We start from the raw sequence: 23,763 nt of genomic DNA on the forward strand, positions 1-23,763 counted from the left end.
TAAATATAATTTAAAAAACTAATTCAGTTTACTAACTAAATTTTTATTATCTACCTAAAAAATTAATAGTTATATAATTCTAACACATACTGTGCATTCTATATCTATAATTGTACTGGTATGTACCTTTATAATATGTTTATGAACTGCACGTTTTAAAAACTTTAAAACTGCCTACTATATATATATATATATAGGTAATAGGTATATTATATTATTATAGTATTTACGCAGCCACGCAGGACGTATTATTAAGATTTAAGTTACAATAACAATAGTAACATTAGTAAATTCGGGTACATAAATGTAATTTATTATAATGACGTCACTTATAAAGTTGTAACGAATGAAGTATAATACCTATGATAGAACAATAATACTAACCTGTACGAAGATGGATATCTATGTAATAAATACAATGGACAAACAAACCGATTGACCGACAGATAACGATTGAATTGGTGCAAACAACGGAGATTGTCAAATAATTACCAAAAATGCATTATTGTTTTATAATAAACTATTTATTTTTATATATATTATATACACATAAACCATAATGTAATATTATAGCGTAATAACTAAATACTTATATCTATATATAATTGTGCAGTTTGTGTACAGTGTCGCGAACATAATATAGTTAACGTAATTTCCTATGATTATAATAATAAAAAAAAAAATTACATTTACCACAATATCAGTTAAGTATTTTTTTTTAACAAAATAAGTTAAATAAATATTTATAAATAACCTTATTTTTACCCGATCCGTGAATATGTCGTTATAAATTGCGGTTCTTTTCATCTTTCGATAATTGATATAAATATATGTATATATGTGAGCAACATTAAAGCATTGTAATTTGTAATAGTGTTTGTAACATCAGTCAATTTCCAACGATTTAAATGCAGTTGATACGGACTTCTTACTCTTTTTTGGCCTCTTTGATTCATCGACTTTGTATTGACAGTCATTTTCTAATAAAGGCTTCATTAATTTCATCCATTCAACAAATTGAGCTGTAAAATCAAAATGCAATTACCAATTGGTGTTTTTATTATTCCTTTTTCTATTACTTAAACTGACTAAACCAAAACGAAAAACTATCCAAATTATTGTATACATATTATTATTGCTTAGGTACAATTATAATAATATAGGTACCTACTATATAGGGTCATAACACGATTGCCCAATGCGCACTTTTTATCTTTTTATATTTGAGAAAATACAACACGATTGCGCATCTTTTACCTTTTTTCTTTGAGGAAACACAAATATTTGAATAAATATCAAATCAAAACAATTCAAATTTACCAACGTTAATAATAACGTAATACGTAAAGTAAAAAAAAAATCTTATAATACATCACAGTAATTATACGTCAAAAAAGGAATAACATGTCGATGTTCATCTAGTAAAAATAAAGAATCAAGATGTACTCATGTAAAGACGATAATAATAATAATTAATAACGTAATACGGTGTAATCAAAAAATAAATAAAAATAATACACCACAGTAATTTATTGTTACAAGTAAAAGAAAAACAACAAAAAAATCAAATTCTTGTAACTTTTTAGCACAAAAACGTAGTCTTAGGTTAGATTACAATTATACATCATCTGATACCGCTTTTCCACTGATTTTATGGGAAACTGAACCTTCAATAGAAGCATGAACAACCAATGGGCCAGAATCTTTCCATAGCCACTATAACGCTCAGTTCTATACATCTCATCCATCAATTTACTAAGTCATACATATTTTATTGGATATTTAAAGTAAATCTTATTAAGAAATATATAGTACAAAACAACAAAATAATGAAAAGCCTCGTAAAGAGCAAGAAGAAAATATTGCATTCCTGATAAATACTTGGAAAAAAAATATAAAAATGTTAATATATCTTAAAATAATTATTTGCTGACATTAGGACCACATATTTGTGCTAAAAAGTTTTAAGAACTTGATTTTTGTAATATATTTTTTTATGCATAATAATAAATTACTGTGATGTACTTATTATTTTTATTTTTACTTTTTTTGACTACATAACGTTATTATTAATGTTGGTAATTTTTTGAATTGATATTTATTTAAATATTTATATTTACTCAAAGTAAAAAGGTAAAAGGTGCGCAATCGTGTTGCACTGCTATATGGAGTGTGATTTTCTTCTTGGTGAACCATACTTTTATCATACTCTTATCTCAGCAAACATTCATAATAAATTATTACTAATCTAGTTTTTCTTTTTAAATTATTAATTACATTTTAATTCCGTGTATTTAATGATTTTATCCCTAGTTTTACAAAAACAAATAACAATATAGGTATAAACTTTCGATTAACAAATGCAGAAACATATTTAATAGTTTTAAATTTCTAAAGAGAAAATTTTTAGGATTTAAAGAAAATTGCAATGTAAGAAGTTACAACAACCCGTGTAGGTATATAATGTGCTGAAATTCTGAATAGATAGTGATATTGATTAATACTAAATAATGAAATCAAGAAAAAAAATTATAATCTTTTAACATATAAAAACGACTTTTATATTTTTCCTGCAGTCCAAACTTAAATCAAATTTTTAATTATTAGATTTTTAGTTCGAAATTATATAGTATTAGAGTATCGTTTGGTGCATATCATATTAACATATTATTCAGAAATTTCCCGAGTGTTTTTGTTTGCCGTTTGAAAACAGAAGTTGATATGACGGTACTACCTCGATATTACAATAATAATTATGTTATGGTATTAAATGAGCAGAAACCACGGTCGAGGAGAATAAAATATATTGTTATGAAATATTCTAAAAATATAGGTAATAACAGATTTATAATTGATACTTATTGGTATACTTACAATATGTCATTATACACCATAATCAAGGTGTCTTGGCGTGCAATTTCTAATCAATAATTTTTAAATAAGATTTTGATGAATTACTTCATAGTTCATGCATAAACTTAAATTAAAAATACATATAACTAATATGATGTGCCCTTCTGAGGTTTCCAATGTATTGAGGTAAGTATCAGGTAAGGTAATATCGCGTGTATATGTTAATATCCTATCAATTACATTATTATAATAATTTCTATTACAGACTATTCAAGTAGCAGAGTATACATGGATTGGTGGATATCAGAATGTGTATAGCGAGAAAGGATGAACACGGTGGACAGCCAGAAAAAATCGTCCAAAAACACAAAAGTTACGAGTGTCTTCCATTCATAAATTATTTTAATTCATAATATGTGAATAAGTTTAAAACACATTTACGCGTTACTGTCGTCCGCGTGACGACAACCTAATTACCAATGTGTATAGGTACAATGCTCGTGACACGTATAGCGTGTATAGGCGATTTAATATGTAAAAATAATATTAATAATAATAAAAATAAAAATTTCACATGTTTAAAAAGTAGCAACGATTATGTAAAGATCAAAGAGGGGCTTAAATTAAAATCGCAGACATCCGCTGGTCGGGTCAAAACGCGTGATTTAACCCCTGCGGTATACCCGTAAATGATATGATGTATTGCAATCACGATAACACCGACCTATCACATGTATATATGATAATAATATTATACACACATATGAATATATTTTAATATTCCATTATATTTTATATATACCTATACGAAGACACAATACTCTCGCATCACCCCCACCACAACATTCCCGTACACACCAATATTATATTATTATGCAACCGTGGCGGACCTTGAGAACCTACTTACCTATATAAACGTAATATGTATGTATAGCCTAACCTATATAATATATATATATATATATATCTGTTGCGTTCGTAGTAGTAATCATCATAATTAGGATATAGTGCGTCCGGACGACTGCATACAAAATAATAAATATTTTTGCAATTTTGCATAAACAATATTACTATACGCCTGCTACATTTGTGTGCGTGTGCTTTTTGTCGTACGAGTCGTGCACGAAACTAGTTAACCCTACACATAATATTATTGCAAAATAGTTACCTATCTATATGTACATCATATACACAGTCTGTTTAAGAAGTCATCTGTACCTATCTACCTTTATATAACTCGGCGACCTAACTCTATTAAGGTGCCGATCGATACGACACACATACAATATATAGACTAATATTATAAACATGGATATATTTTATTTTTATATTTTACAGCGCACATAATATGGCATATAATACACTTTTCCCGTTATAATTGTATGGAATTAAATAAAAACCGTATACTTATGATATTATACATTATATCAGATACCACGGACTTTCGCATGGTCGCGACGATACAAAAAGAAAATTGAAATCGCTCTGTATAATAGCTATAATATGCACAACCGTACACATAGGTCGTGCACGACACACATTCTTGTATGCCTATTTTATCGTTACCTATATAGCTATATACTTTAGATGAGGACGAATATATTGTTTGCAAACGTGCGTGTGTGATGGATACGCGTGGCTGCATAATATTATAATATTGTGACTTATAATGTACACGGGACTTACATATTATATGTTATATTGTATAAGAATATATGAAGTTGTAATAGTTGTATATATTATTATGCGTACCGTGCGTTTTCTCGCTGGATTGCGCCAGACCGCCGTAGTCTTCGGGCAGACACTGTTTCGGCACCGCTCCGTAAATTTTCTCTACGTCCCTTTCCGTGTAGAAGTGCACCTGTAACAAAGCCGCCCGGCGACAACAATTAAATCGAATTTCGTCGTTAAAAAAATATTACATAAATATTCAGATTACAGATGGTAAATCTATAGCGATTCGTAAACATCGTAACAATTTCGTTTTGCATACTGTTATAAGGTAGCTATGCACACGATTTCGTCATGATATACATAGAACTTAAATCGATAAAACTCTTCACATACCATATTATAATAATATATAATAACCTATATGGCTATACTTACGTATGATATATTACAGAAATTATTATCATTATTATTATTATTATTATTTTACGAATTATTTCAGTTTTTTTAATTTAATAGAGTAACATAATATGCATATAGCTGCATTCTAACGATACATCATGTTCATATTTATATATTAATTACACACGCGCAAGCGTATTATACAATCCATATGATTACCTACGTCATAATAATGTTAAATAGTTTACTCATTTGGATATTAGGACTTTAGTATTTTGCCTGGAGCGACGGCGTACGCCCATCAATCAGTGGGATGTCGTCGTAGGTATTTCACTTACTCGTGCATTAATCGCTCAGTTTAGTCTTTTACGTTGTACAACATATTATATATCATTTGATATTATTTTTGCCATCATATAAAAAGCGTCTCTATATAATCTGATAAATGACAAATTGGTTTGGGTATATATCTTGTCACCGCCTAACAACACTATAATGTAAACGAGATGTGGCATGCGTAGCTCAGTCGTGGCTGCAATGAAGGCAAGTAGTGTTATCCTGTGAAACTAATGACTTCGGAAATAAATATGAGAAATTTAGGAGCTAATCTGCAGTTATCGCTACACTAGATATTGTTAAACAATACTCCGATACGCTAATATAATGTATCATAGCTATAATTTTATTAAACAAATACCTACAGTAAAACTTCAGTTAACGGTCACCTCTATGTAATGGTCATTATTTCTGGTCCCTTATTCGGTGACCATTACATGGAAGTTTTTCCTTTTACTGTTATAAATGGCTGAGACTTGAGATTTAATTCAAAACAACTGAGATCGTGGTGTATTACTTTTTTCAACAGTAGATGTTATGGGTATTAAATGGTTAATTGAATGGTTATATTCGCCGAATTAGACTCTAACAGTGTACATATTTATGGCACAATGTTTACTGTAGTGATTTAGTAATAGAACGTTTGGCTCAAAGTTACGTTATGTATCAGGTGAAATTTCGAGGGAGTATATAAGTAATAGGTATACAAACGATAATTGTCAAATGTATATGTGCTATTTAAAACAAATAGTATATAAAACAATATCAATAAAATTTTAAGCACATAACAGATAAAACAAGTAACACTATATAAGAAAAAAAAATAGGTAGTCATTCTGATTGTATAATATATATAAAGTGTGTAGTAGACAGTAAACACTATAGGGTCTATGTCTCTATGACTGTATGTGGACCACGGGACTATAGTTAAAGCTAGTAGCTAGCGGTATGTTCAGAAATACACCTAGATATACTAGTATTTCGATACATTCGTATTTTCGTCATGTAATTTGAAAGCATTTTTCGTGTTTTATACTGACACAAAGGTCCAAAAAAAATCAATTAATATATTTTAGTTTAGCTTACATAATATTAGCACACACTAAAAAAGTGATAACTAAAAATAACTAATTATAATTCATATTTACCATACTCAACAGCTCCTTTTTCATGAAAGGTTTTAACAGCATCATAATTTTGTCAACAATTGACTGCGTGTTTAGGACATGTATACCCTTTAGACGAACAGGTAAACCTTCCTAAAATCATAGTATAATAACAAACAAAATTAATTTCACTTTAAGAATCATATTTTCAATATATAAAATAAATGAATATGATATTTAAACGACTAAACAATTAACAAATTAGTACCTAATCTAACCTATACCTGGATTTTATTTTATTTTAATATATTTAACGGGATTTAAGTATTTACCTATGTTGAAACAAAGAGTCATAATAAATAATTTATTGGTACAAAAATGAGCATACAATTATCAAGTGTTCATCGTAAAAACAAGTTATTACTTATTACCAAATATTTTTATTAATTTATTAGACTAAGCACATCATTATATAATAATAGGTATCATCTTGCTTAGTATTAATACTTGATATATCACATAGTTCATTACACTACGATATTTAACAAAACTACTATGGTCTATAGGCCAAGGTCGTGCAACCAACTTTTACATATCAGCAATAGAACTGTTAGTAGGTATGTTATCAATAGTAAAAGTTAAATTTTTCCTATAATATTAACTGAGAATATGAGGATATTTTCTAGATATGCGAAATACCATTCTTGCACTTTATGGTTACGCAAACTAACAAAACAATAAATTTATTAGTTTTTAATCTGAAATGTATTTTATAATATAGTATATACTGTATTGGACTGAAAAAGCAGATGAAAAATAATAACAAACACACAAATTATAGACACTCTGTTCCCCTTTTCCAATGAAAATACCGAATTCTATACACATTTTTTTTTTTTTTTTTTTAGTATGTATAGTAATTATTACTAATTAGCTGCAAGTGCATTTTCATATATGGGCTATTGCAGGTTATATCAAATGAGCAATTATCATTTTACGATACAAAAAATAAATGTGAATTTGTATTAAATTAAAAGATACACTTATTTTGCTAAGTATTAATGAAATATTTTACTTCACATGAGTAATATTTAACTTTCTTTACCATTGTATTTTATTGTGAATATTTTGATTTCAGTTATAACAGTAATTATAAGCTATACACATCGGTCTTTCAAGTAAGAAAAATCATATTTTACCAGCATGTAATTTAACTTCTTATTTGAAAAATTTAACCAGTAATTAATTTTTAATTAAATTCAATAATCATATATTATACGAATTGACATGTCTATAACGCCCAGTAAACACTTATTTATAAGTTATAAACAAAAAACAACACGTTATTGTTATTGGCTTCAATGCGAAATAAAGTAAAAAGGAAAAAAATGTATTGTCGCATTGATATAATAATAGAAGATTTAGTTGATTATTTATGTTTATGTCAATAACTAGGTACTACTCAACAATGGCGAGTAATCTTTATATCGCATTAAAAAAATATAAATTATTCGTATTTTTATAAAACGAACAATGTTAGTTATTAGTTATAATTGTATAATAGATGCGGTTAGACAATATTATTATAAATAATGTTAAATATAAATCATTCAAATAAGTAATAAGTCCCTGTATACAATATTAAAAAAAAAAAAATGTTTTGATTACTAAATTGTAAATTTAGAATTCCGTTTAGCCTGTCCGCGAATTGAAATACTGCAACGATACGAAAGTATTTTTTTAAACTTATTCTAGTCTTAATTTTAATATCTAAATTTTCTCAAAAGCAAGTTAGGTATATGATAATATACCTGTTAATTGTTTTTTACCTCTAGCTCCCGCGTTATTAAACAAATGTGCACTAAGAAGAACCAATTTTGTGGTGTTAGCTTTAATTAAATATTACTTAAATAATGAATTGACGCACTATAAAACTTAAAAATGAAAATATTATCTTATTGCTCTTTATTATTAATTATTTTTATTGATATTTTAATTTTAAATCGAGTTATGACTACGTATGAAAGTTTTTATGGATTAATTAAAATTAAAATTTCAATAAAAACTTACAAGGGCCTCTATATAAAATTATTATTTAGTGTGTGGTAAACAGTTCCCACCCGTTACTTGTTTTTGATAAAGAAAAAAAAAGATAAAATTATTATTATATATCAACTTTAAGTTAGATAATAGGCCAATTAACTCTAATATTAAAGTTATAATAACACAAAATTGATTCTGTTGAAAGCAAGTTTGCTGTTGTGCTTAAGTCAGACAAAAAATATAATTCATCGTAAGCTGCGATACGACATTAATTATTAGTTTATTCAATTTTAAATTTATTACAATATTCATAATTACGTATGCACTTCAAACAGTTAAACATTAAGGTACAAAATGTCAACATTACTTGATTAAAATAAAAGAGGTACGTTTATAATGTATCCAATACTAGGTGATTAGGTACATCACGTTTATATATTCTTGTCAACCTTGATCTAATTATTTGACCCATTCGCAAAACCAGAAAAAAAGTAAGCAACTGAAATGTAGCCAATAATAGTGAGTAATGCATTTATTGAAAATATGTTATTAAAATACTGAAAATAATTAGATAAATAAAATTTAAATATAAATTTAAATAGCTAGATATACCGGTAATTGCTAAAACAATTACCTAATTTTATTTTGTTTAACTGTTTTTGTGCTGAAATAATTGTACAAAAGTCCGTACCTATGTATATTTTGTGAAGAGTCCAATAAAAAATTATCAGCGATATATATTTTTGATCCAACTATTACATTTTTCTCGAACAGTATGACTTTCTGATTAAACTAAAAACCACCTTTGATGTAGCCTACAAGCCTAACCTTGTCAGCAAAGCAATTTTAGTAATAAAAAGTAGGTACCTATTTAATATGAAAAAACATTTATTGTTTTTATTCAATACCTACAATCCATAATAAAAAAATCCACTTTTACATATTATAAATTATATAAGTGCCTACAATGAAATACTTTATTGTGTAAATACTTGTATAAAAGTGAAGAATTTTCTGAGTGAAGATATGCTCAGTCTGGTGAGATGACCCAATCGGACACCGCGCATGTCAAATAAGAATATATACCCGGGACAAGTACCGTCCACCTTGAAACACGCATCCATTGCCATAATCAACAACTTTACACCATCGTTAAACACATATTTATTGGCCTCGAAAATTCGTAATTTGTGGTAGATGATTTGGTAGTCATTTGGGCTGCGAATCGGCAAACAACCGTAATCTCTGTAAATACACATATGGGATTAAGCAGTGTAATTAAATCATTTTATTTAAAAAATAAAAATTTTGTTGTGACGCTATTGGCCATAGATAATTATACAAATATCTTACAATGGTTTAGATTCTATGTGGATCTGGAAAATGTATGTTTTAGGTTTTACAATAATTCAGTTTTTTTAGGGTGGTATGTATGTAACTATAGCTAATATAAGTTATAGTAATTACAAATAAGCACCAAAATAGTTTCATTTCATATTTGTTTTTTAGTTTTTAGTATATTCAATTCGATAAAAATTTTAATTTTACTTTTATAAAGACTTAAAAAAATCTTAAAATTAAAATTTATTATTATTCATTCAAAGAATATTTCAAAAATATAGAACTATGGCGTTTATTTGACAAACATTTTTTATGTAAGCTGAATACATTAATCAAAAGTATAGATAATAATAATATAGTAAATAGAGTTCTACTCTAAATTAGTGAACACTTTTAAATTGAATATTTTAATATCACAAAACAGTAAGTAATCTACTCAAGGATGATTGTATGAAGGATGACAACTTTTCATTTCAAATCATTTTTTTATACTAAATTTTATGATAATGATAAATGATTATCAAATAATTATAACAGCATACAAATGTTTTTATTTAGACATTTTTCATTAAGTTATGAAAAAAAAAAATTGTTGATAAATTTGTTAAGTTTAATGACAGTGCAGTATACCAGTAAGTATTTTTACATTCTACATACCTACTTATAAATAATAATATCTATGAATTAGAATATATAGTAGAGCAGTGGTTCACAAACTTTTTTCTTTACTACCCACTTAAAAAAAAAAAATCCGACAGACGCCCTCTTAAAAAAAGTATTATTATAAAAGTATGCAATGAAAAATTAAATTCATTGTTTATAAATAAATATAAATAAGTATATGTTTTATCATAATATTGTATAATATATAATGTATAGGTACAAATAAAAAAGATGTCCTAATGAGATGGATGTGACTGGTGTTTTGCTAGAAGTTGGTTGAGATGTTAGGTTCGATTTTCGTAAGAAGCAAACAATGTAGTAATATACATAATATTGTTGAAAACAATTACAACTGTCACTGCCCTCTTTTTGTAATGAAACGCTCCCAAATTAAGCTTGTAACTTCTATTACCCCCTTGGAGAGAACTAACGCCCCCAAGGGGGCGAATCGCCCACTTTGGAAAACGCTGTAGTAAAGTCCAAATTAAACGAAATCAGCTTTAAAAAGTTTATAACTAAGTAGTATATATTATTATATTACGCACATTAAACAAATAATTATATCTAATATTTGACTTTATACATCCTTATTTCTATGAAATATGATAATTGTTTTTCAAAATATTTTAAATTAAAATTATTCAGATTATTTTTATCTATCAAAAAAGTATGAAAGATAAAATTAAATAAAAAAATATAGTTATCTAGGTATCAACTAACAAGTCAACTTTAAGATAAATATATTATTATTATATACATTGATTCAAACCTCATTAATTATACAAACATCTATATAGTTGTTTCAATGTTTTAATATTAAATCTTAAATGAAAACATCTCCATCGTCCAAACCTACACATAAGATAATATTATATTTTAAGAATTTAACATACCTACCTACAATACAGTAAATTACAAAACATCATTTAGGTAATTCTTTTATACATTTTTCTTAATTTGTTGTCAAAAAATATGGCACTTAGTTAAAGTCATATTTAAATTCTATTAGACATTTGTGCATACCGATTACCAGGGTACTTAAGCATTATCTAAGTTTAATAGTAAACACTATGTGGTGTGTATGTCAAAATTCAAAAAATAATATGCAAACTTATCCTAGCTAGAAGTGGTTAAAACAATATTTTAAATCGTATTTTCAATTGTACACGTATTAAAATTTTATTACTTGATTACTTGTTAGTGTTGTTACCAATAGTACAAATTAAAGCGACCTTCAATAATCAGGTACCTATACATATAAATATTGCGTGATGTATATTATACAATTACATAGCGTACTAAATATTTATTACATTATTTTAATATAAAATTAATATTAAACCTAAACGTAATCATTTACTAGGCACTACGAAAGTACGAAATACTGATTTTTCTACAACGTTTAATGATATACATTGTAGGTATATTCAACATATTATAAGATGTTAAAATAATATTATCATCTTACGTACTTGAAATTATTATGTGTTATTATTTCACAATAAAAGAAAATATTGTTATCGGTTAAGAGATCCGTTAATATTTAACTACCTCTATAATACCGGTCTAATATAAATTCGTATTTTAACGATGTAAATACTTACTAAAGAATTTTACAGAAAAATGGAAAGACGCGGATTATGCAAAAAAATGACGTGTAAGCGTTTATTTTGTAAACTGGGAATGTGTTTGAGTAGTAAATAGTTATAACACTGTAAGTACAACATTTAAATAAGATTAATTTGTTCATTATCTGATTCAAATTTTTTACAATGTATTTCAATTTTTTAGTATTGCTAATTATTACATTTTTTTTATATCTCTCTAATACGAATAAAATACAATAATATTCCCAGGTTAATTATGCTTTTAAACTATTTTTAAATTTGTTTTTATCAATGGAAGTTAAAAGGACAAATTTGTCTTTAGCAGCTCCAATTTTGTGTAGTAAATTTTAACAATGAGTGGATTTGTCTATTATATAATTTCAAGATAAAATTATCTGTATTTTCTCTTAGGTCTTTTAATTTTTAAGCTAATTATGAAATTCATGAGTTTTTAAATTGTAATATTTAAACATACCTACCTAATTATAGCTTGCTTAAACATTGAAATAGTCGTAAAACACACAAAAAAGTACAAATAATGGTTTTACTTTTAAATTTTAAATTTTGATAATAAGTCAATTATCTTTACTAAGTATATTATTTTAAGATTATCATACCGCTGAACTCAATATGAACATGTCATACGTTTGTAAGACGAAGTGACATGTGTAGATGAAGTATCCTTTTAATTCAGGAATCGTTGGCGTCGAAAACCTAACCAAAATATCACTCTGGAAATAAACTATTTATTGATAAATAATTTAACTATTTTTTTATTATTACTTATTATTTATAAGATTTTGATATCTGATAAGTAGTTAAGTATTATTTTATATTTTCTTAAACCTGTATTACAGTTTATTTATTATAATGATAAATATTTCAACATCAATGGTGTAAATGTTAATAATTATTTTTAATGCTACTTACTATTTCTTGGTTAACATAAGTATAGGTTTTATAATGGTAATTTTCCAAATGGGTATATTTAAAACGAGACAAGGCATTAAAATAACAAAATCATTGGATTGAATTTATATTAGTGTAATTAGTGAATTAACTATGCAAGTATACTGAGTAATTAAATTAATAATTAAATGTTTTATACTTGTATGTATAAGTAAGTTATTACGATTAAAAATATTTCTATGAGTAAAGATAAAAAAAAAAAATTGAAAAGGTAATAATTTGTGAAAGAATATGTAAACGTATTGATATCATAATTATGATAGAAAATACTCCGTGAAACACATGAATGACTCAAATAAAGCTTTTTTTAAAAAAAAAAATTTATTAATATTATTAATAGTGATTTGAACAACTGTAGTAGTATGAGATCAATTCACAAATACGTATATTATTACATGACATGACATCAAATATTGTTTTATCACACAGTTATTATATTTATCATATAGTATCAGTATCCCATTCAGCAATATAACTAACTGTTACAACAGCTTAGAAAATGAATAAAAAATTGATTCATATAACATTTGTAGATATATATATATCACCATTTTTTTAATTTATTATTTTTTAGTTACCTATCTTCAACTATATCGAAATACTTGAAGGTTGAACTATCAGTTTTTATTGTCATTTGTGACTCTGCTGTTATAATATTTCTGTTATTACAGTAGACAATAAAAATAAATGATGGATTTTGACCTCTCATGAAATTAGACCTGTAATTTACATTTGTATTACAAAAAAAAATAACCTACAGTTCAGTGGTTTCCTGTCGAGAACTTTATTTTATAATCACCTATACTGAGTGATTACTTCATAAACGACATAAACTATAAACGCCTTTGCAAATATTTGTTTTAAATTATATGAAATTATTACAAAAGTACTCTTTACTTATCGTTATTATTTCTTAAGTTTTTAATTTTTTGAATGATTTCATGTATTTTTGATTTCATATTCTATACACGATTTTGTTTGTCACTCTACTCTTCCCATCAAAACATTACATATTTTATTAATAAACTACTCATTCGGGGTTCAATTTAAATAACTAAAGTTATATAAAAAAAAATATATTTTTAAAACGTTAATAGTTTTTAATATAAAGCTTTATTTATCTTTATTTTTATATTTATTGATTTCAGATAAAAGAATTATATAGTAATTAGTATAAAGTTTAAGAACAAATTAATAAAAATGATTTACATTTTCCATTAATGATTGATTTATAATAAAAAGAATTTTAAGTACCTATAGAAGGTATTTCAGTATCAAGTATTGTATAAAACCAGTTAACTTTCCGCACTTGAATACTTCAAAGATTGTGATTAAATTGTTAAAATTAATTAATCATTACCTTAAATAACATTTAGAAGAAATATTTTATCCGTTTAATTCTACAGATTTGATTTAAATATTTAATAACTTGATGTCTTTTACATTATAAGTTGTAAAAAATATTTTTTTATTAAAAGATACATCTCAATGATATGATATTTTTATTACAGTTTTCATAAATTTTACACATATGTAATAAGATAAAACTATACTTTAAAATCAAACTGTACTATTAACGAACTATGTATTGATCTATGTAGAATAAATATTGTTTACTAAAAAAACCAAAATATTTAAATCCTATATTACATACATTTACACATTGTATATTTTTATTTTTACTAACGAATAGATATATTGTATTTATAATATACACGCATTTAATACACTCGTATATATTGTACCTAAATATAAATAAAATAAAATTTTAAACAGGTTAAGATCAAAAATATTTAACAAACAAAAGCTAAATATTATTGCAATTAATAATTTTATTTAGCAGTTAATATATACTAAAGTTACATGTATATTTTTAATATGCCTTTAGGAGATTTAAATTTATGTATTATATAGGTATACGTATGTCGTATGTGTAAATTGTTTTTGTAAACGTTAATCCAGACACTTCCTATTTATTAATATGTAATACCAAGCCTTGTCAATATCCAAAGTGTCCTGCAACTTGGACCACTTAATTAACAATTTATTATTGTGTAAAATATTTTACAGGTATAATAGAGCATTATAACAATGAGAACATATTTACATACCTACCGACTGAAACAAAACGCTCACCTTTCTTAACATGTAGACTTTAGTGTAATGTTTGAAGTAATAAGTTATTACTAAGCTATACAGACAAAGATAATACTGAATACTATTATTATTTTTTGTAATATTTTTTATTTCGGTTGTTAAATGTTAAATTATTTATTACAAGCAATGTAAACTCAAACTAAAGTTAAAAACAAAAATTAGAACATACATATTTAAAAATTATGAATCAATAAGTCACGGTTCACGGTTTATGTACGATAAATTCGAATAAACCGGTTTTCAGTACACTAAATAAAATAATATACCTTTGTAGGTACCTAGTTATTAAGACTCAATATATAGGTACTTATTTTAATGCAACTCTTTATTATACACGTTCTTACAACAAGTTTTACAAAGAACAACTTAGTAATCCAACATTAAATATCCTTTAAAAGTTTAGACATATAGGATAATCGTAGTAATAATAACTACAAAAGAAGAAAATGGAATAAGTTTACTTACAAAATGTTCAAGGCATTGACAAGTTCTGGCCTGGAAATATCACGATTTGCGAAAAATTCTGGAGTTTCTGTTTTAAGTGTATAGTAAATTTCTATGCAATTTCTGGTTTGTTCCATATCAAAAAAGCAACTGTGGTAAAAAAGTATCAGCATTTCCTCTGAAAAATAAAGCAGTGATTAATTCAAATATTTATTATACTATTTATAACATTTATACATTATACCAACAATTATACCTATATATAGGTATGTCTTATAAAAGCATATATCATACAAATATTTATATCATATACATATTATATAATTATATATTCACTGCTTAAATTTAAACTAATATATTATTTAAATTTCTAATTTGATAGTTCTCATAGGAAGCTATTTTTAAAATAAAATTGGTGTATATTTTTTTCCTATAACCCACAATTATTATCTATATCTGTACAATTAATATTTCAAAGTATTTAATTTGCTAAAAAAAGTAGAAACTATAAATGTAGGTAATTAATACTTCAATAATTCTGTTTATGATTTATAGAAATAAAAAATAAACAAAATAATTGCATATTTCCGTATTATATGCTTTGGAATATGCTTGTTATACACAATGACAATGTCACAACATATTTATATTTTAAAAAATGTTTGTTTTACCTTGTTGATAAATGTTAAAAGGTTAATAAACCTAATAAACAAATTTTAACTTATATACATAGTCGATAGGTATTAACTACTTTCATGACCAATTATTGAATCATGATTGTATAAAATAAGTTATCTAATATTATACTAATGAATAATAATATATTTATCCAAGAATTAGCCGAGGTATAGCCTAATAGATGTTCAATACTTTAAGACAGGCGTACCGCAATATTATCTCTAGTAAAAATGTATTTAAAAATTAACCGGTAGAGCTCTTTTATAGATTTTATTAAACATTAATTATTAGTTATTAATTTTTATACTCACATCATAATTAAATTAACTTTAGTTTATTTATGCACTTCTCAATAACAAATATTTAGTATATTTAATTATCTGTAGTATACAAACTTATATGATATGCAATAACAATATTGTTCAACTTCACCACATATTTACTTTCAGATTGCAATCGCCAATCACTTATATATAAGGTATATATACCTAGGTTGTTTTAAACTAATTTAATGTACGAAATAACACCAAATAGGTATTAATTAATTTATTGAAATAAGTGTCAACTCTAACTGCTTCAAATTACAACAATATATTAATTATCGTTTTTTAAAAATATTTTTATACTTTTCAATGCTAACTGTTCGTATTACACACAGGCTTTTTTTTCATTGGCATGGGGGTACGAAGACAACTCTATCTACTCTAGACCTATATTTATGTAACTTAAAATAATTAAAAATTTACAATTAATATACCATATAATAATATTTAATTCATTATATCATATTATTAGTTAAAAATTTGTTTTCATTAGACTTCTCGTAACATATTTCAACATAAATTAAATGGTTAGCAATTTTTTACTTATAAATAAAATGCACAAGACATAATACAATAAATATAAAAAATGCTTACTAATTAAAAATGTATCTCTAAAAACTACTCGTTCATGTATATGTGTATAAAAAATTCTGTAAATCGTAATAATATAAGATCATTAATTCAGCAAAATCTAAAAAAAAAAACCTTGATGTAACATTAATGTATTTGTTTTAACGAAAACTTGAAGGTAAACGACATAATACAAACTATGTTAATTTAATTATGCTAAATGTAATATTTATTTTATTACATGAACAATAATTAATATAAGTATAAATATTACCTATATGGTTAGAATTAAAAATTTGAAAATATATTTAACTTATTGAACTCGAGAATTAAAAATTGTTTACAAATATATAATTAGCTGTATAATATATTATATCGCTTTCCTTTTAATGTCGGTAAAAGTTTAAATCAAATTATAACTATTATGTAAAAATTATAAAATATTAACTACTATTAATTATGAATAATTAAAAAAAAAAATTAATGGGAACTAAAAGATAATAAAACTAACAATTTTAACAACAATTATTCTACTTAATATATTATTTAACACGAATTTTAAATAACTATAAACAGGTAACCATAAGCTAAAATAATCAACGATTACATTTAAAAACAAAGAGCTAATTAGTTATTAATAGTGACTCGTGACTCACGAATATTATAAGTATTAATTTATAAATTACCTATCCAATTTTTTAATGTTAAACAATTAATTAATACATCTTTATCGTGTTTATATTTAAAATGTATTTAATAAAAATAAATATTATTTATTTACTCAAAATTGTAAGTTATATTTTATGTTATCGGCGTATACGACAGTATAATTAATTTTATTGCTTGTTGACAGTATTAGGTACCTATTTAATAAATAAAATCACAAATGTATTATCATAATTCAAATGAATGTTCATTAACAGCATAATTATAATAATTAATAGCCTGTGGAGGAATTAAATTATAATGACATTTAAATATATTAAAGATAGTTATAATATCGTAAAAAGTTAACAAAGACTATATTATCATTATATAATATAATAATATTTTAATATCTTAAAATAATCTGAAGAAAATCCAAATATTAATTAAACATAGACCAATATTAGTTATAAATACTAGAAAATACTTTCTTGAGAATTAAACTATATATTTCATTCAAAAAAAAAAAAAAGGTACAGTAATATAATTTATAATTAATAAAATATCAACGCGCATAAATATATGGACCTAATATAGTAATATTTATTGCTATATTATATATTTATAATATTATATGCCTATGTAGCTACGTATTGTAAATATGCTAACATTGTAACACCTTAATATTAATACCTAAACCAGCTAAACCTTAAAACTAAAATTATTACCTATGTGTATTGTTTATAAAATAATCTAGGTTACTTTAAAATTGCATCAATAAATCCAAGTTAAGATTTACATAAACTTCATGTGTTTTCAAATGCATAGACATCATTTAACTTTATGAAATAGATAGGTACCTATAAGATATCCACATTGAATATTTATAGAATATTTAGTTAAATTCTATTTAATATACATTTAAAAATCATAATTTTAAACACACCAATCCATATTAAGTTGAGTTCATGGCAATCATCTTTTTAAAACATGAATTCTATTATAATTTATAATTGTTTGTACGTGCGATAGATATAATATATAAATAAAGTAATGGTTTAAATAAAATAAATTATATAAATAATAATATAATACTAACCTGCACTTTTCACATATTAACAAATAAAAGTACAGCAATTAGATAAACTATACACCTAAAATATTGATAGTGTTTTATTTTTAAAAAACGACTTACCTGGAATATTTTGTGGTAAATGTGGTTGTGTTGCAATCCATTTTCTTAATTCTTCTATATTTTCTTTGGATATTTCTGGATTTTTTGCATATTCTTCGTCTGCTGTTATTGGCACAATTGATTTTTCTTTAATTTTTATGGATTCTAAAAAATGCAAATACATCATCAAGATTAATTTAATTGTAAAAATATCCTATCGATAATTTTTCATAAATCAAATTATTTTAAATATAAATCAAAATCAATGATAATCATTTAAAAAGTTAATTTGAATAAAAAATATTTTAAAAGTTTAATTTAAAATAATTAGCGTTTTTCAAACCATTAATACCACTTAATTTTTTTTTTAAATAGACCAAAGAATACTCTAAAATAATAATATTTGGGAAATTAATAAATCAACCAAAGAACACAAAGAACATCAGAATATATTATTTCACATCAATCGACAATCGTCATAAATCAGCGATATCCTAAGATGGTTTTATATAAGTTTTAACATGCCATATAAAGTCAAATTAACATAAACAATGATTTTTATTAGTTAATAAACACTGTATTTTAAGCCTTAATCTAATAAAAAAATATATTAATTAGTCTCTAACATCAACTAGTTTATCTGTAATTTTTACCGAATCCTCTTTTCTTATTTTCGTCAATCATCAATTAACTTATAGCCCGCATTATTTATTTATGTGAATCGTCATTATTGTCGTGTTTTCTTTTTAACTAATCTAGGTATTCAAAATTTAGAAGAACAAATAATAATAAAAAAATCAGAGATGTCAGATGTAAAACTTGAGATAATTTTTTATAGACAATTATAACATCGTACAGATTTGGAATCCATAACATTGAGAGAAACTTTAATATTGGAACGGCCTAAATGACGATTGAAAAATGAAATAATTTCCAGCGGAGTAAGAAAATACAAATCAAGATAAAATTTTTGAAAGTTATAGGTTGGTTTGAGTATGTACTATGGAAGTTAGGAATATTATTATATATGCTTAAAAATAAGTGGAATTAAAAGAATGATTGACCAACCAAGGAAACAAGAGATCAAAGATTTCACGAATCAAAGGTAGTTACATAGTGTCAAAAAGCATTATTTAAAATTAACTAGGCGAGACACTAAAAATAAGTTATTGAGGGTACATAATGACTCTGTAACCGGTGAGAAAGCCGGTAAAGGTTAGGTTAGGTTTTATTTATGGCTGGTCCTTGGGAGAAACTCAAAAATTTCATATCGTTTTTTTTTTTTTATAAAAAACGTAATGCGTATAAACTTACCCTTGAGTACGATTCCAGATTCGTCGTCTATTAAAGGCATGATTAAATATTTTTGAAAAACGAGACCGTTAGTTTTCTATTCGAGCACAATAGGTATAGACTCATTGACCGTCGGCGATCAAATCGTTATGTTTATTCGAATACGAGATGCACGTTTCCTTCATTTGCTCCCGTAATAATAATTTATTAGATATGGAGGGGAACGGATAAACATCTATTTTAAATAAACATAGCGAAAAGTGGTGGCAAGGTCGTCGAGTATTTAGGCATACCAGTTTAATGTTACGATTAGCGTACGCGAATGCACATCTTATGGCGAATAATGTGAAGAAAACAATTTGTTTTCCTATTATTGTTAATCACAGAACTATTCCCAAAACGTCTCTTATAGTTTACACTGTTTGTATACGGAAGGACCTATAATAAAATTCTAGCAAAACAAAAAAATAATAATAATAATAAACTATAGCAGTTGCATTTAACCATTGTTATTATAAAATACGACGTATGTTTTAAAACTATACGAGGACTTGAATATTATTTGTGTCTACGCACTCTACATCGTCTGCATAATCGTTTGAAATCTAACTAGGTATAAGTGTTAAATAATATGTATAATAAAAATCTTAAAACTATTTATTGACTTGTCATACTTTTTGACTTACCTAATTAAAAAAATAAATAAGCAATATAATATTTTTATGATTTATTAACAGTTTAAAAATCATATAAAAAAGGCTTAAATAAATAAGATAGCCCGTATTTTACAATCAATTAGCAATGATGGTTTTGTACGATTTGTTTCTAATTATATACCTTTTCCTATCTCCCATTGGCCATTACGGACTTAACCATAGAAAAATGTGACATAATATATTGTATAAAAATTTTTACACATTTACAGTCGAAATTATAAAATATTTATTAAAAAATAAATAATGTATTGTACTTCAGGCAATAGCATGGTGTATATACTATTTAAGTAATAAATTCACTGATCATCCAGCATAACTTGCTTGATAAATAGAATAAACTATACCTTATATCATACATTATGTTTATGTATAATACCTATGTGTTCTAAAAAATAATAATTTAACTTATTTGTTAACTTGAAATACTCACAATTAAATGTTAACCTTCAGTGTTAAATTATATTTAATTTGTAAACATTTAAACGTAAAAAGCTAGAAAAATATAACATCAAAGACTATAAAGGTACCTTGAAGTTATCACTCCAAGACTAATGCTATACTATATTTTCCATTATATAATAATTATATGGGAAAATATATTATATATGTAATATGTTTCAAAAATTATGATTCACATTGCAAGTTGTTATAAAATAATAATATGAATCTTATGTTTCTACTTAAAAGCTGGTATATCAATTTCATTAAATTATAAACGAATAAAGTAAAATTATATGAATACCTTTATGTTATTTATTGTAAATATTGTAAAGACTACAAAACTCAAACTGAGATAACTAAGTTTTTAAAATGCGAAATTAGTTTACTTATTATGTCTTAAACATTTGAGTATGTTTATAATACGTAAATATGTTTAATAAATGTATATATCATCATATGAAATTTCATTCGCCAAATAGCAAAGAATATATTGTTATTTTCTAATAAGTCACTTAACAAAATATTTGAAGCCTAATTGAGTTATAAATAATATAGGTATATTATTTAGATAACTAAATATGTAATAAAAATTCTTCAGTATTTAATTCAAAATATACTTAGTAATTGTTACATCATTGCTACTGACCTTACCGTTGAAAACTGCATACTACCTAACTGGTTTTGACTTAGCATCAATGCTGGTCAGTGGCAACAGCAATAGGTATAATTATAGTTAGACAGTTTTTCTAGTTAATTCTGTATTATAAGTAAAAATATAATTAAAATTTTAAACGGTATGAACTATAATATATTTTTATTTCTTTGAATGTTTGTAGATTAAACTATAAGTACAACTATTTATTATAATAAGTAATATATAATTTACACAAAGATTCTACCTAATATGATCTATATTATAATAATAATATAGAGTCTATACATTTTCTATTTGGTTAATGAGATGTTATATAATAACATATTAGCTATTTAGCAGTAATAATTACACGATATAATATATAATATTTGGATATTGCAATACTAACAAAAATCAACTATAGAACTATATAATTTACTATCCAAAATTTAAATCTAATTAGAGCCTATAATAATAAACAATCTCAGTTTTTGTAAAAATTCGTTTTTACTTTTTACAACCATTATTTTATTTACTTTTGGTAAAACCCAAATTAACTTTTCAGTTTTCACCTAGTTACCTAGTTTAATAAAAACTAATTGGTATTTAAACGAAAATAGTGTAAAACTAAAATGTTAGACGATAATACAATCTACGAGAATGTATGAAAACATTTAACTGATTACTTTAGGCAGTTTATAAGTAAATGCTATTGTACTACCTACATGAATATACTACTACTAGGTAACTATCTATGGTGAAAATATAAAATTAAAAACGCATTTTTACTAAAAATCTTTAAATTTTCATGCATAACTCTTAAGAATTTAAATTTATTTATGTAAGCAAAAAATGCCAAAACCAGTAAAATAGTTTAGTATGCTAAGTTTATAATTATTTTAAAGCTGTATTAAATTATACCTTATAATAGGTATATCGTACAAAGTCAATGTACCTATGCACATAATGTAATTTTTAGAATTCTGAATTTAATGTAAAAAACTTAAAAATGCACTTAATTTTTTTTAAATATAGTATACATTGTATTATAAGTTATACTTTAAGTATCATAATTTAAAAAATATAAATATCTATATCAAATGTAAAATATTTTGAATTAAAGATATTAATATATTTAATGTTATATTAATTAAGTACGTCGTAAATACACAACTTTTAAAATATTTTACAAGACGAGAATAAATAAAATAATTCATAAAATGTGTACAAACGTTTTAATTTAAGAAAATTATTAAAAATATAAAAAAATAATAATAATAAAATGTCACAAAATGTAAACCATTGCAAAATATAAGTTTTAAATTTAAATCCTTAAATAGGAAAAATTCCAACTTTATGTTAATGAAGCTATATATATTTACAATAAGATAAAAATAATTTATGTTCTATAAACGTACAACCCAAGTAAATATCTTACCTACATGGCTACGTATAACTATTCATAACTATTTAACAAATTTAACATTGCAAAAAAATAATAATACAAGAGTAATACAATTTAATTTAGTTGAAATTGTTAAGCAAAACATTTATGTTGATATACAAATATGACATTTTTAAAATTATTTCAATATGAAATTTCCAAACCTTTGAGATATATCTATATATATATATATAACTATAACATCATTGAACTGAATATATTTTCAGACACTGTACCCACTCCTTGTACCTAC

General features: G+C 24.6%; 1 protein-coding gene across 1 annotated transcript; it reads right to left on the reverse strand.

Annotated features, from left to right (window-relative positions):
- Positions 1–577: 577 nt before the first annotated feature.
- On the reverse strand, positions 578–20,424 carry LOC113552853 (alpha-tocopherol transfer protein-like). Its single transcript, XM_026955839.1, has 7 exons — positions 20,297–20,424; positions 19,004–19,147; positions 15,614–15,770; positions 9,404–9,656; positions 6,411–6,521; positions 4,606–4,714; positions 578–1,022 (listed from the first exon to the last, which is right to left on the reverse strand). Exons 1-7 carry the CDS (start codon positions 20,334–20,336, stop codon positions 886–888), a joined length of 951 nt encoding a protein of 316 aa, XP_026811640.1. The 5' UTR covers positions 20,337–20,424; the 3' UTR covers positions 578–885.
- Between the last annotated feature and the right edge of the window lie 3,339 nt (positions 20,425–23,763).

Source organism: Rhopalosiphum maidis, chromosome 2, assembly GCF_003676215.2.
Source record: "Rhopalosiphum maidis isolate BTI-1 chromosome 2, ASM367621v3, whole genome shotgun sequence".
Lineage (NCBI taxonomy): Eukaryota > Metazoa > Arthropoda > Insecta > Hemiptera > Aphididae > Rhopalosiphum > Rhopalosiphum maidis.

What these genes read in the sequence shown, in the direction of transcription:
- LOC113552853 (XM_026955839.1), bottom strand. Translation starts at nt 20,336, where the DNA reads ATGCCTTTAATAGACGACGAATCTGGAATCGTACTCAAGG. An exon ending in ATCTGGAATCGTACTCAAGG is followed by an intron (nt 19,148 to 20,296) that starts GTAAGTTTATAC and finishes TGCATTTTTTAG; the next exon opens with AATCCATAAAAATTAAAGAA. An exon ending in GTCAATGCCTTGAACATTTT is followed by an intron (nt 9,657 to 15,613) that starts GTAAGTAAACTT and finishes GTGTATTTACAG; the next exon opens with AGATTACGGTTGTTTGCCGA.